The sequence below is a fragment of the Saccoglossus kowalevskii genome, chromosome 9, assembly GCF_978046115.1.
Source record: "Saccoglossus kowalevskii chromosome 9, keSacKowa6.1, whole genome shotgun sequence".
Taxonomy (NCBI): Eukaryota; Metazoa; Hemichordata; class Enteropneusta; family Harrimaniidae; genus Saccoglossus; species Saccoglossus kowalevskii.
Window position 1 is genome coordinate 31,571,626 of NC_140649.1, and position 13,165 is coordinate 31,584,790.

The 13,165-nt window shown below is 34.4% G+C and overlaps 1 protein-coding gene and 1 long non-coding RNA gene across 3 annotated transcripts in view; one reads left to right on the forward strand and one right to left on the reverse strand.

Annotated features, from left to right (window-relative positions):
* LOC102802515 (uncharacterized) overlaps positions 1–13,165 on the reverse strand; it is a 494,330-nt gene that overhangs the window by 445,186 nt on the left and 35,979 nt on the right. The gene's annotated exons all lie outside the window — the stretch shown is intronic.
* The window catches only part of LOC102802394 (mutS protein homolog 4-like), a 32,379-nt gene that overhangs the window by 950 nt on the left and 18,264 nt on the right, over positions 1–13,165 (forward strand). The window contains exons 3-10 of the mRNA XM_085503534.1: positions 120–397; positions 553–618; positions 7,682–7,767; positions 9,287–9,349; positions 10,689–10,812; positions 11,218–11,284; positions 11,722–11,843; positions 12,217–12,321. Coding sequence (XP_085359660.1) covers positions 120–397; positions 553–618; positions 7,682–7,767; positions 9,287–9,349; positions 10,689–10,812; positions 11,218–11,284; positions 11,722–11,843; positions 12,217–12,321 — 911 coding nt within the window. The remainder of the gene's footprint in view (positions 1–119; positions 398–552; positions 619–7,681; positions 7,768–9,286; positions 9,350–10,688; positions 10,813–11,217; positions 11,285–11,721; positions 11,844–12,216; positions 12,322–13,165) is intronic.

The window sequence follows — 13,165 nt, forward strand, 5'->3', positions numbered from 1 at the left end:
CAGGTGGTTTTATATACAGGACACATGTAAACTGTGTTTGGACTGTCCGAAAGGTAGTCTTCATATATTAAAGGTGATTACTAACACAGCTTTTACTGCATAAATGTTTTTTTATGCAGACATGGATCCTTCACGCCATACAGTAGAACCAGAACTCCAGGATACACCAGTAGTACTAGTAGAATACCAGGAACAATTAGTAGCACTAGCAGGACTCCAGGAGTTATTAGTAGCACTAGCAGGACTCCAGGAGTTCTTAGTAGCACTAGCAGAACTCCAGCTTGCGGTAGTGGTTATACTCGCACACCACTGTCATCAGTCAGAAGAACTGGCACATCCTCTATACTGACTTCAACAAGTGCTACTCCTGCTCAGCCTCAACTCTCAGTTATTGTTGGTAAGGGTGTCTCTGACTTGTTACTTAAAAAAATAATAGTTTTGAATAAATATGATAAAGACAAAAGATAGATACATTTTCATTTGCTTTTGAGTAATTCAAAGCATTCCACTTGAACATTGAAATGATCCATTTAATGCCTGTTTTTTCCAAAGAATCTACATCGGAGATTGCAATAACTCAGTTGTTGGAGACCCTGCCTGCTGTGGTTGATGTTGTTGGTTTGAACTCTTTGCTTGGCCAACTTTTTTGATAGTTTAGAAACAAATTTGACTTCTTTTCAACTCCAGATGTTGCACCTTGACTAATGCTTCACAGTCTTAATGCATAGTCTCATTTACAATTATAGCAGTTTACAAAATATGTTTAGAGCTAAATCAATGACGATTAAGTTATCTGTAGCGAATTGCAGATATACACCATCGAGCAGAACAATGGGTCACATAACCAAGAATGATATAATTCCTCACTTGTCTCTTAATTTGTTTTATACAAGTTGTAAACAGTTGTATTCATATGGAGATTGTGAGCCCCTACAGGTGTATTCATATGGAGATTGTAAACCCCTACCGTTGTATTCATATGGAGATTGTAAACCCCTACTGTTGTATTCATATGGAGATTGTAAACCCCTACAGTTGTATTCATATGGAGATTGTAAACCCCTACAGTTGTATTCATATGGAGATTGTAAACCCCTACAGTTGTATTCATATGGAGATTGTAAACCCCTACAGTTGTATTCATATGGAGATTGTAAACCCCTACAGTTGTATTCATATGGAGATTGTAAACCCCTACAGTTGTATTCATATGGAGATTGTAAACCCCTACAGTTGTATTCATATGGAGATTTAAACCCCTACTGTTTTATTCATATGGAGATTGTAAACCCCTACCGTTGTATTCATATGGAGATTGTAAACCCCTACAGTTGTATTCATATGGAGATTGTAAACCCTTACAGTTGTATTCATATGGAGATTGTAAACCCCTACAGTTGTATTCATATGGAGATTGTAAACCCCTACAGGTGTATTCATATGGAGATTGTAAACCCCTACAGTTGTATTCAGATGGAGATTGTAAACCCCTACAGTTGTATTCATATGGAGATTGCAAACCCCTACAGTTGTATTCAGATGGAGATTGTAAACCCCTACAGTTGTATTCATATGGAGATTGTAAACCCCTACAGTTGTATTCATATGGAGATTGTAAACCCCTACAGTTGTATTCATATGGAGATTGTAAACCCCTACAGTTGTATTCATATGGAGATTGTAAACCCCTACAGTTGTATTCATATGCAGACTGTAAACCCCTACAGTTGTATTCATATGCAGACTGTAAACCCCTACAGTTGTATTCATATGGAGATTGTAAACCCCTACAGTTGTATTCAGATGGAGATTGTAAACCCCTACAGTTGTATTCATATGGAGATTGTAAACCCCTACAGTTGTATTCATATGGAGATTGTAAACCCCTACAGTTGTATTCATATGAAGATTGTAAACCCCTACAGTTGTATTCATATGGAGATTGTAAACCCCTACAGTTGTATTCATATGCAGACTGTAAACCCCTACAGTTGTATTCATATGGAGATTGTAAACCCCTACGGTTGTATTCATATGCAGACTGTAAACCCCTACAGTTGTATTCAGATGGAGATTGTACATCTCCTACAGTTGTATTCATATGGAGATTGTAAACCCCTACAGTTGTATTCATATGCAGATTGTAAACCCCTACAGTTGTATTCATATGGAGATTGTAAACCCCTACAGTTGTATTCATATGGAGATTGTAAACCCCTACAGTTGTATTCATATGGAGATTGTAAACCCCTACAGTTGTATTCAGATGGAGATTGTAAACCCCTACAGTTGTATTCATATGGAGATTGTAAACCCCTACAGTTGTATTCATATGGAGATTGTAAACCCCTACAGTTGTATTCATATGGAGATTGTAAACCCCTACAGTTGTATTCATATGGAGATTGTAAACCCCTACAGTTGTATTCATATGGAGATTGTAAACCCCTACAGTTGTATTCATATGGAGATTGTAAACCCCTACAGTTGTATTCATATGGAGATTGTAAACCCCTACAGTTGTATTCATATGGAGATTTAAACCCCTACTGTTTTATTCATATGGAGATTGTAAACCCCTACCGTTGTATTCATATGGAGATTGTAAACCCCTACAGTTGTATTCATATGGAGATTGTAAACCCTTACAGTTGTATTCATATGGAGATTGTGAGCCCCTACAGGTGTATTCATATGGAGATTGTAAACCCCTACCGTTGTATTCATATGGAGATTGTAAACCCCTACTGTTGTATTCATATGGAGATTGTAAACCCCTACAGTTGTATTCATATGGAGATTGTAAACCCCTACAGTTGTATTCATATGGAGATTGTAAACCCCTACAGTTGTATTCATATGGAGATTGTAAACCCCTACAGTTGTATTCATATGGAGATTGTAAACCCCTACAGTTGTATTCATATGGAGATTGTAAACCCCTACAGTTGTATTCATATGGAGATTGTAAACCCCTACAGTTGTATTCATATGGAGATTTAAACCCCTACTGTTTTATTCATATGGAGATTGTAAACCCCTACCGTTGTATTCATATGGAGATTGTAAACCCCTACAGTTGTATTCATATGGAGATTGTAAACCCTTACAGTTGTATTCATATGGAGATTGTAAACCCCTACAGTTGTATTCATATGGAGATTGTAAACCCCTACAGGTGTATTCATATGGAGATTGTAAACCCCTACAGTTGTATTCAGATGGAGATTGTAAACCCCTACAGTTGTATTCATATGGAGATTGCAAACCCCTACAGTTGTATTCAGATGGAGATTGTAAACCCCTACAGTTGTATTCATATGGAGATTGTAAACCCCTACAGTTGTATTCATATGGAGATTGTAAACCCCTACAGTTGTATTCATATGGAGATTGTAAACCCCTACAGTTGTATTCATATGGAGATTGTAAACCCCTACAGTTGTATTCATATGCAGACTGTAAACCCCTACAGTTGTATTCATATGCAGACTGTAAACCCCTACAGTTGTATTCATATGGAGATTGTAAACCCCTACAGTTGTATTCAGATGGAGATTGTAAACCCCTACAGTTGTATTCATATGGAGATTGTAAACCCCTACAGTTGTATTCATATGGAGATTGTAAACCCCTACAGTTGTATTCATATGAAGATTGTAAACCCCTACAGTTGTATTCATATGGAGATTGTAAACCCCTACAGTTGTATTCATATGCAGACTGTAAACCCCTACAGTTGTATTCATATGGAGATTGTAAACCCCTACGGTTGTATTCATATGCAGACTGTAAACCCCTACAGTTGTATTCAGATGGAGATTGTACATCTCCTACAGTTGTATTCATATGGAGATTGTAAACCCCTACAGTTGTATTCATATGCAGATTGTAAACCCCTACAGTTGTATTCATATGGAGATTGTAAACCCCTACAGTTGTATTCATATGGAGATTGTAAACCCCTACAGTTGTATTCATATGGAGATTGTAAACCCCTACAGTTGTATTCAGATGGAGATTGTAAACCCCTACAGTTGTATTCATATGGAGATTGTAAACCCCTACAGTTGTATTCATATGGAGATTGTAAACCCCTACAGTTGTATTCATATGGAGATTGTAAACCCCTACAGTTGTATTCATATGGAGATTGTAAACCCCTACAGTTGTATTCATATGGAGATTGTAAACCCCTACAGTTGTATTCATATGGAGATTGTAAACCCCTACAGTTGTATTCATATGGAGATTGTAAACCCCTACAGTTGTATTCATATGGAGATTTAAACCCCTACTGTTTTATTCATATGGAGATTGTAAACCCCTACCGTTGTATTCATATGGAGATTGTAAACCCCTACAGTTGTATTCATATGGAGATTGTAAACCCTTACAGTTGTATTCATATGGAGATTGTAAACCCCTACAGTTGTATTCATATGGAGATTGTAAACCCCTACAGGTGTATTCATATGGAGATTGTAAACCCCTACAGTTGTATTCAGATGGAGATTGTAAACCCCTACAGTTGTATTCATATGGAGATTGCAAACCCCTACAGTTGTATTCAGATGGAGATTGTAAACCCCTACAGTTGTATTCATATGGAGATTGTAAACCCCTACAGTTGTATTCATATGGAGATTGTAAACCCCTACAGTTGTATTCATATGGAGATTGTAAACCCCTACAGTTGTATTCATATGCAGACTGTAAACCCCTACAGTTGTATTCATATGCAGACTGTAAACCCCTACAGTTGTATTCATATGGAGATTGTAAACCCCTACAGTTGTATTCAGATGGAGATTGTAAACCCCTACAGTTGTATTCATATGGAGATTGTAAACCCCTACAGTTGTATTCATATGGAGATTGTAAACCCCTACAGTTGTATTCATATGAAGATTGTAAACCCCTACAGTTGTATTCATATGGAGATTGTAAACCCCTACAGTTGTATTCATATGCAGACTGTAAACCCCTACAGTTGTATTCATATGGAGATTGTAAACCCCTACGGTTGTATTCATATGCAGACTGTAAACCCCTACAGTTGTATTCAGATGGAGATTGTACATCTCCTACAGTTGTATTCATATGGAGATTGTAAACCCCTACAGTTGTATTCATATGCAGATTGTAAACCCCTACAGTTGTATTCATATGGAGATTGTAAACCCCTACAGTTGTATTCATATGGAGATTGTAAACCCCTACAGTTGTATTCATATGGAGATTGTAAACCCCTACAGTTGTATTCAGATGGAGATTGTAAACCCCTACAGTTGTATTCATATGGAGATTGTAAACCCCTACAGTTGTATTCATATGCAGACTGTAAACCCCTACAGTTGTATTTATATGGAGATTGTAAACCCCTACAGTTGTATTCATATGGAGATTGTAAACCCCTACAGTTGTATTCATATGGAGATTGTAAACCCCTACATGAATTTATATGCAGATTGTAAACGCCTACAGTTGTATTCATATGGAGAATGTAAACCCTTATAATTGTATTCACATCGAGCTTGTAAACCCCTACAGGTGTATTTATATGGAGATTGTAAACCCCTACAGTTGTATTCATATGGAGATTGTACATCCCCTACAGTTGTATTCATATGGAGATTGTAAACCCCTACAGTTGTATTCATATGCAGATTGTAAACCCCTACAGTTGTATTCATATGGAGATTGTAAACGCCTACAGTTGTATTCATATGGAGATTGTAAACCCCTACAGTTGTATTCATATGGAGATTGTAAACCCCTACAGTTGTATTCAGATGGAGATTGTAAACCCCTACAGTTGTATTCATATGCAGACTGTAAACCCCTACAGTTGTATTCATATGGAGATTGTAAACCCCTACAGTTGTATTCATATGGAGATTGTAAACCCCTACAGTTGTATTCATATGGAGATTGTAAACCCCTACATGAATTTATATGCATATTGTAAACGCCTACAGTTGTATTCATATGGAGAGTGTAAACCCTTATAATTGTATTCACATCGAGCTTGTAAACCCCTACAGGTGTATTTATATGGAGATTGTAAACCCCTACAGTTGTATTCATATGGAGATTGTAAACCCCTACATGAATTTATATGCAGATTGTAAACCCCTACAGTTGTATTCATATGGAGATTGTAAACCCCTACAGTTGTAATCATATTCATATGGAGATTGTAAACCCCTACAGTTGTATTCATATGGAGATTGTAAATCCCTACATGAATTTATATGCAGATTGTAAACGCCTACAGTTGTATTCATATGGAGAGTGTAAACCCTTATAATTGTATTCACATCGAGCTTGTAAACCCCTACAGCTGTATTTATATGGAGATTGTAAACCCCTACAGTTGTATTCATATGGAGATTGTAAACCCCTACAGTTGTAATCATATTCATATGGAGATTGTAAACCCCTACAGTTGTATTCATATGGAGATTGTAAACCCCTACATGAATTTATATGCAGATTGTAAATGCCTACAGTTGTATTCATATGGAGAGTGTAAACCCTTATAATTGTATTCACATCGAGCTTGTAAACCCCTACAGGTGTATTTATATGGAGATTGTAAACCCCTACAGTTGTATTCATATGGAGATTGTAAACCCCTACAGTTGTAATCATATTCATATGGAGATTGTAAACCCCTACAGTTGTATTCATATGGAGATTGTAAACCCCTACATGAATTTATATGCAGATTGTAAACCCCTACAGTTGTATTCATATGGAGATTGTAAACTCCTACAGGTGTATTCATATGGAGATTGTAAACCCCTACAGTTGTATTTATATGGAGATTGTAAACCCTTATAATTGTATTCATATGGAGATTGTAAACCCCTACAGTTGTATTCATATGGAGATTGTAAACCCCTACAGTTGTATTCATATGGAGATTGTAAACCCCTACAGTTGTATTCATATGGAGATTGTAAATCCCTACAGGTGTATTCATATGCAGATTGTAAACCCCTACATGAATTCATATGGAGATTGTAAACCACTACAATTTTATTCATATGCAGATTGTAAACCCCTGCAGTTGTATTCATATGAAGATTGTAAACCCCTACTGTTTTATTCATATGCAGATTGTAAATCCCTACTGTTTTATTCATATGCAGATTGTAAACTACTACAATTTCATTCATATGCAGATTGTTAACTGCTGTAAATTGTAAACCACTATGTTCATGTGTAAAATATAATCTGTGGTTGTATTCATATGCTATGATTGTATTTTTGTGCAAATTGTAAATCATTACGGTTGTTTTCATATTCATTTTTGAGGAGATTAAGTTCTTCCTCAACTATTGAAAAAATTGGTGAATGTCCGGATTGAACGAATAACATCAACCTCTGGTGCATGCAGATAGTCTCCATAATGTTATTGCAGATTTGGTTGGAATGATAATTTTTTGTGCTACTTCATGACACAAACTAGACACAGATATACACATGTTGCTGCTAGACACTCAATCTACTTCAGTACACTTGTTTTCTAGCACTTGCCATACATCAGATACCAGTATGCACCAGTGGAATTTTGTGGTATGCAAGATGTCTCTATTTTAGTAAATGTTCTTCATGTTTCTTTGGTGCATTAAAATCCTGTTTATCATTATGTTTGTAATGTCTTTTACAGCAATAGTAGAAGGGCGTGGTCAAGCTCGTGGTCAGATTGGAATGGCTAGTATTGATTTGAAGAAACCAGAACTGATTGTATCCCAGGTGTGTCTATTTGCACATGACAGTACATGTATTTATGCTTTGTTGATATAAATACATTCACATAAACATATGGACTGACTGATTATTTTCATAATATTTAAACGATGTACAATGTCCAATATACAAATGGGAATTGCCAATCTAATCTGACTTATTTTCAAACACATGTATAGTGATGCATGAAATATACTTAATAGTTGTGCTGCTATACTTACTTGATGTTTTATTGAGATATTGGCATTATTTCATTTAATGTTCAAACTGCTTTCATATTGCCTTACTTCCATTCACATGACTATAAAAACTGGCTTGGCCAGGATTTTGTCACACTTGTTTTATTTAGATTGAAAGAACATTGTGTACCGATATATCAAAACGTTATCACTCTTTACGTGTTTTATCCAAGTCAAGAAAATCATACAAAAAATGTACGGTAACAGTGAGATGTTAAATAAGATTTTCTATTATGATCCTTATTTTGTGGTAAATTGTTTCTAGTCTCTGTTCAAATGAAGTCTGATGACGAGAACTACTAGTTTAGGTCCCTACCGTCCCTCCACAAACCTGTTCGAAACTGTAGATTTCTCAGACTGCAGACATTTTTGATCGCAATTTGTATCAAGGGGTTTAAATTAAAATTTAAGTTGCCTGTCCATTGGACTAGCTGGAGATTAAAAGTGCTTGTTTCAATTGACTACAACATAATATTAGTCCCTGTACGGGCACAGTCTAAAATTGTTGACTTGTGCTTTGACCTCCTTGTGTACGTCACCACCTGTTTGCCTGGTTTGATCACTTTAAACTTCACAAATACATCACATATTTTGGGCGACATATGCACTTACATTTGTTTTATGATCTGATTCAAGATGACTGAATGGCTCTTAAATAATCATGTTGCTTTTAATCATTTAGTATGCAGAAGACTGCAGTTTGTTGCAAGTTGATCTAATCAGTTATATTTTACAACTATATTGTGTAACTATATTGTGTAAGAGATATTCAAGACAGTGTGTGTTGTCAATTTTATTGATTTTCGAATATTGTATATCATGTAAATATGACTGTGAATATAATATATTAGGTTTATACATGTTATTTGATCAACTTGTATGGATTGGTAGATCATACAAATGATTGACAATTTTATTTATTGAAGGGGTTTTCAAAATAAACCTGTCTGAAAAATTGTCATTGAATTCAATAATATATCATTAGAAACATATTACGAACATGTCAATTCACTCATGCACAGTAAGTTTAGTGACAAAATTAAAATACTTTTAGTTATGTTACAGACAAGTCTTGTTTCTGTCAAAAACCTGTCTTTTTCCTGTCTTTTTATTAAACATGTTCCTGGCATGATTGTAACATCAATCAAACACTTATTCATTCATCGTAAGAAACATATCCTATTGTATGTTTTACATATTGCAGTATATATTACCTATCATAGTGTATTGCATCATATCATCTATTTTTCCTGATGCAGTACTGAATTCACTGTGTGGTTTTATAGTTTTCAGATAGTCAAGCATATGTGAGAGTCATGACAAAATTACAAATACTGCAGCCACTTGAGGTGAGACTGAACTCTATACTATGTGTAATCTAATTTAGACATCACTTGATAATTTAGACATCACTTGATAATTTAGACATCACTTGATAATTTAGACATCACTTGATAATTTAGACATCACTTGATAATTTGGACATCACTTGATAATTTAGACATCACTTGATAATTTAGACATCACTTGATATTTTAGACATAACTTGATAATTTAGACATCACTTGATAATTTAGACATCACTTGATAATTTGGACATCACTTGATAATTTAGACATCACTTGATAATTTGGACATCACTTGATAATTTAGACATCACTTGATAATTTAGACATCACTTGATAATCTAGGAAAGCCAGCTGTCATTTAGTTCTAAAATAGATGTTACAAACAATTGACATTTTAAAATAAAAAAAGTCTCAGCATTTCCACATGATAACAAAAAGTATTCAGTAATTTTATTATAATATGCATTGGTTTTCATTTTGTTTGTAATGAAAAGTATAGAACAAGTTTCAAATAAGAAACAAACACAAACTCATTGCTCAATGAACAGTGGTACAGTCCATTCATGCTGTTTCACAGGTGAATAATTTTAACTTGATATTTAACTTAATATTTGTTTTTGAAGTGTTTTACAAACATTCAGTCATGATTTTAATAATGTGCAAAAAATTCATTTGTTGGTTTAATTGTTATGTATAATGCAAGTAAAATTCAACTTAGTTTCATTGTAAACAAATGTTTACAGACACACATAAACACTGAATGTGAAACTTACAGGCATGTTGTTTCCGTGCACAAGATGACCTGGAACTGTGCCTTTTGACCTGATAGGGTTAGCTAATTATTGACCTGAATACTGTGTGGTGCACCTGAATGCATCCATGAATTTCTAAATATTCCTGACCAACACAAATTAACTTGAAAATGGTATATCAATGTCGAAGATCTGTTATCATTGATTTTTAAAGCGCCTATAGGCATCAGGGCAAATCCGGTCTAGTTGACACGGCTGGCTGTCTACTTTAGTAGCTACATGGAAAGTAATGCTTTGACTTTTCTAAATCTGTCATGCATGCCTACTTGGTACATGTAAACAGAACCCTTGTGACCTTATGCCTAAGCCTGCCTGGATAAGGCATAATAAATATATCGTGTTTACACCATTAATAGTACCTGCACTTAAGTAAATGACAGACTGAGGTATTTGTCTTTGACCCAATAAGTCATATTTTAATGATGCAGTGTGCAAAGAATTCCCTTTTGTTGTTTTATGGAGGTGCACTTTTAATAGAGCAACTACGGTAATACTGTTGACATTATGGAACATTTCTATTTTTGCAGATCATAATGCCAAATACTGCCTGTGAGAGTGGGAATATGACAAAAATGTTCAAGTTAATATCAGATCATTTCCAAAATACCAATATTGCCACGGTACAAAGGAAATATTTCAATGAAACAAAAGGTATGAATGTGCTTCTCAATAACAATTTTTATTTAAAAAAAATGTTATATATATATATATATTTATTTCAGGCTTGGAGTTCTATTGTTTTTTATTCTGCTTATTTGCAAAAACCTCTGAACGTAACTATCTCAAACTATACAATTATTAGGTCTGATTGGAATTGGTGCACCTAACTTTCAAAATATTGATTGGTCATGTGGTTCGGTGACACCATATTGGATTTTTAAAGAAATTCTCACAAACAACTCAACTGATTGATCTGAAATTTATGTTTCATTGACTTCATATATGTCTAGTATGTTAACTTGAAGTTTAAGTTGAGGGCGCTATAAACACATTACATGAAGCATACATAGTAGAATGATTGGAAAAATTAATAAATTGATAATTTGTTTCATGCAGGTTTGCAGTATATAAAACATTTATGTGTTCCGGAGTACAAGACAGTAGAAATGGAGGTCAATGCTAAGTGAGTATGCTGGTAATGTCTTGTATTCAATTACATGTAGGTAATAATCCTATGCAGTATTGTCAAAACTCATACATATAATTACACAATAATAATAATAATAATAATAATGTATGATATTTTCACAACATTCAATGTTGATTTCAAGCCAAGTTTTGTCACATAGCACTGACCTTGTCTCAGTGGGTTTCAGACACTTTACAGCCTTCCCTCATCTTTAGAATAGGTTAAAAATATATTTAAATTAACATTAAAACTGTAAATCTATGAAAATGAGCAGTCAGCGTTTTTACATATTCTGAAAAAGAACTTAACTCTACATAATCCTAAAAAACAGGACTCTCATTACTTTAAATGGTGAGTTGGAGTGATGTATATCGGAGTAACAACTGAATTATGACATTCTATTTCATCAACTTGTTTAACTCTTGCAATAGATATTACTGTCTAGCTACAACAGCAGCTTTATTGAAGTACATAGAGTACATACAGAATATAGTGTATGCACCCAATTCATTGAAGATTGTATTTAAAGGCAGTGAACAGACTACTATGATAGGCAAGTATCATGTAATTCTATCCATTACTTCAATCTTACATGTATGTACAAATAAGTGGTTGAATTATTATAGTTGGTTTTAGTCAGTGGTGACTCATAACATTTGAAAACAAAAGTGTAAAATATGGAAATAAACACAAATGTGGTCTTTTCTAGAGTTTTTTTTTAATTAAAATCATTTGTTACAACTAATTGAGGGATTCAACTAATAAAACGATTACAGACCATATATGTATTTCATCATTGGGACTATTCCATACTGATTAGTGATGGGTATATCCAGTATATTTTAAAAAACAGTATTTGCAATATCAACACTAGAGTCGCCACTTTCACTTTTTTTGACTATTTCATTAACTGCTTTATTTTCAAGATATGGCAACTGCAAGTATGCTGGAATTAATACAGAATGCGGGTGACGTCAAGAGTGAACACACCTTGTATGGTGTAATGAATTACACTAAAACACCTGTAGGAGGTAAGGTGTAATTTTTACCATATTAGGAAAACACACCTTGTATGGTGTAATGAATTACACTAAAACACCTGTAGGAGGTAAGGTGTCATTTTTACCATATTAGAAAAACACACCTTGTATGGTGTAATGAATTACACTAAAACACCTGTAGGAGGTAAGGTGTCATTTTTACCATATTAGGAAAACACACCTTGTATGGTGTAATGAATTACACTAAAACACCTGTAGGAGGTAAGGTGTCATTTTTACCATATTAGAAAAACACACCTTGTATGGTGTAATGAATTACACTAAAACACCTGTAGGAGGTAAGGTGTCATTTTTACCATATTAGAAAAACACACCTTGTATGGTGTAATGAATTACACTAAAACACCTGTAGGAGGTAAGGTGTCATTTTTACCATATTAGGAAAACACACCTTGTATGGTGTAATGAATTACACTAAAACACCTGTAGGAGGTAAGGTGTCATTTTTACCATATTAGAAAAACACACCTTGTATGGTGTAATGAATTACACTAAAACACCTGTAGGAGGTAAGGTGTCATTTTTACCATATTAGGAAAACACACCTTGTATGGTGTAATGAATTACACTAAAACACCTGTAGGAGGTAAGGTGTCATTTTTACCATATTAGAAAAACACACCTTATATGGTGTAATGAATTACACTAAAACACCTGTAGGAGGTAAGGTGTCATTTTTACCATATTAGAAAAACACACCTTATATGGTGTAATGAATTACACTTAAACACCTGTAGGAGGTAAGGTGTCATTTTTACCATATTAGGAAAACACACCTTATATGGTGTAATGAATTACACTAAAACACCTGTAG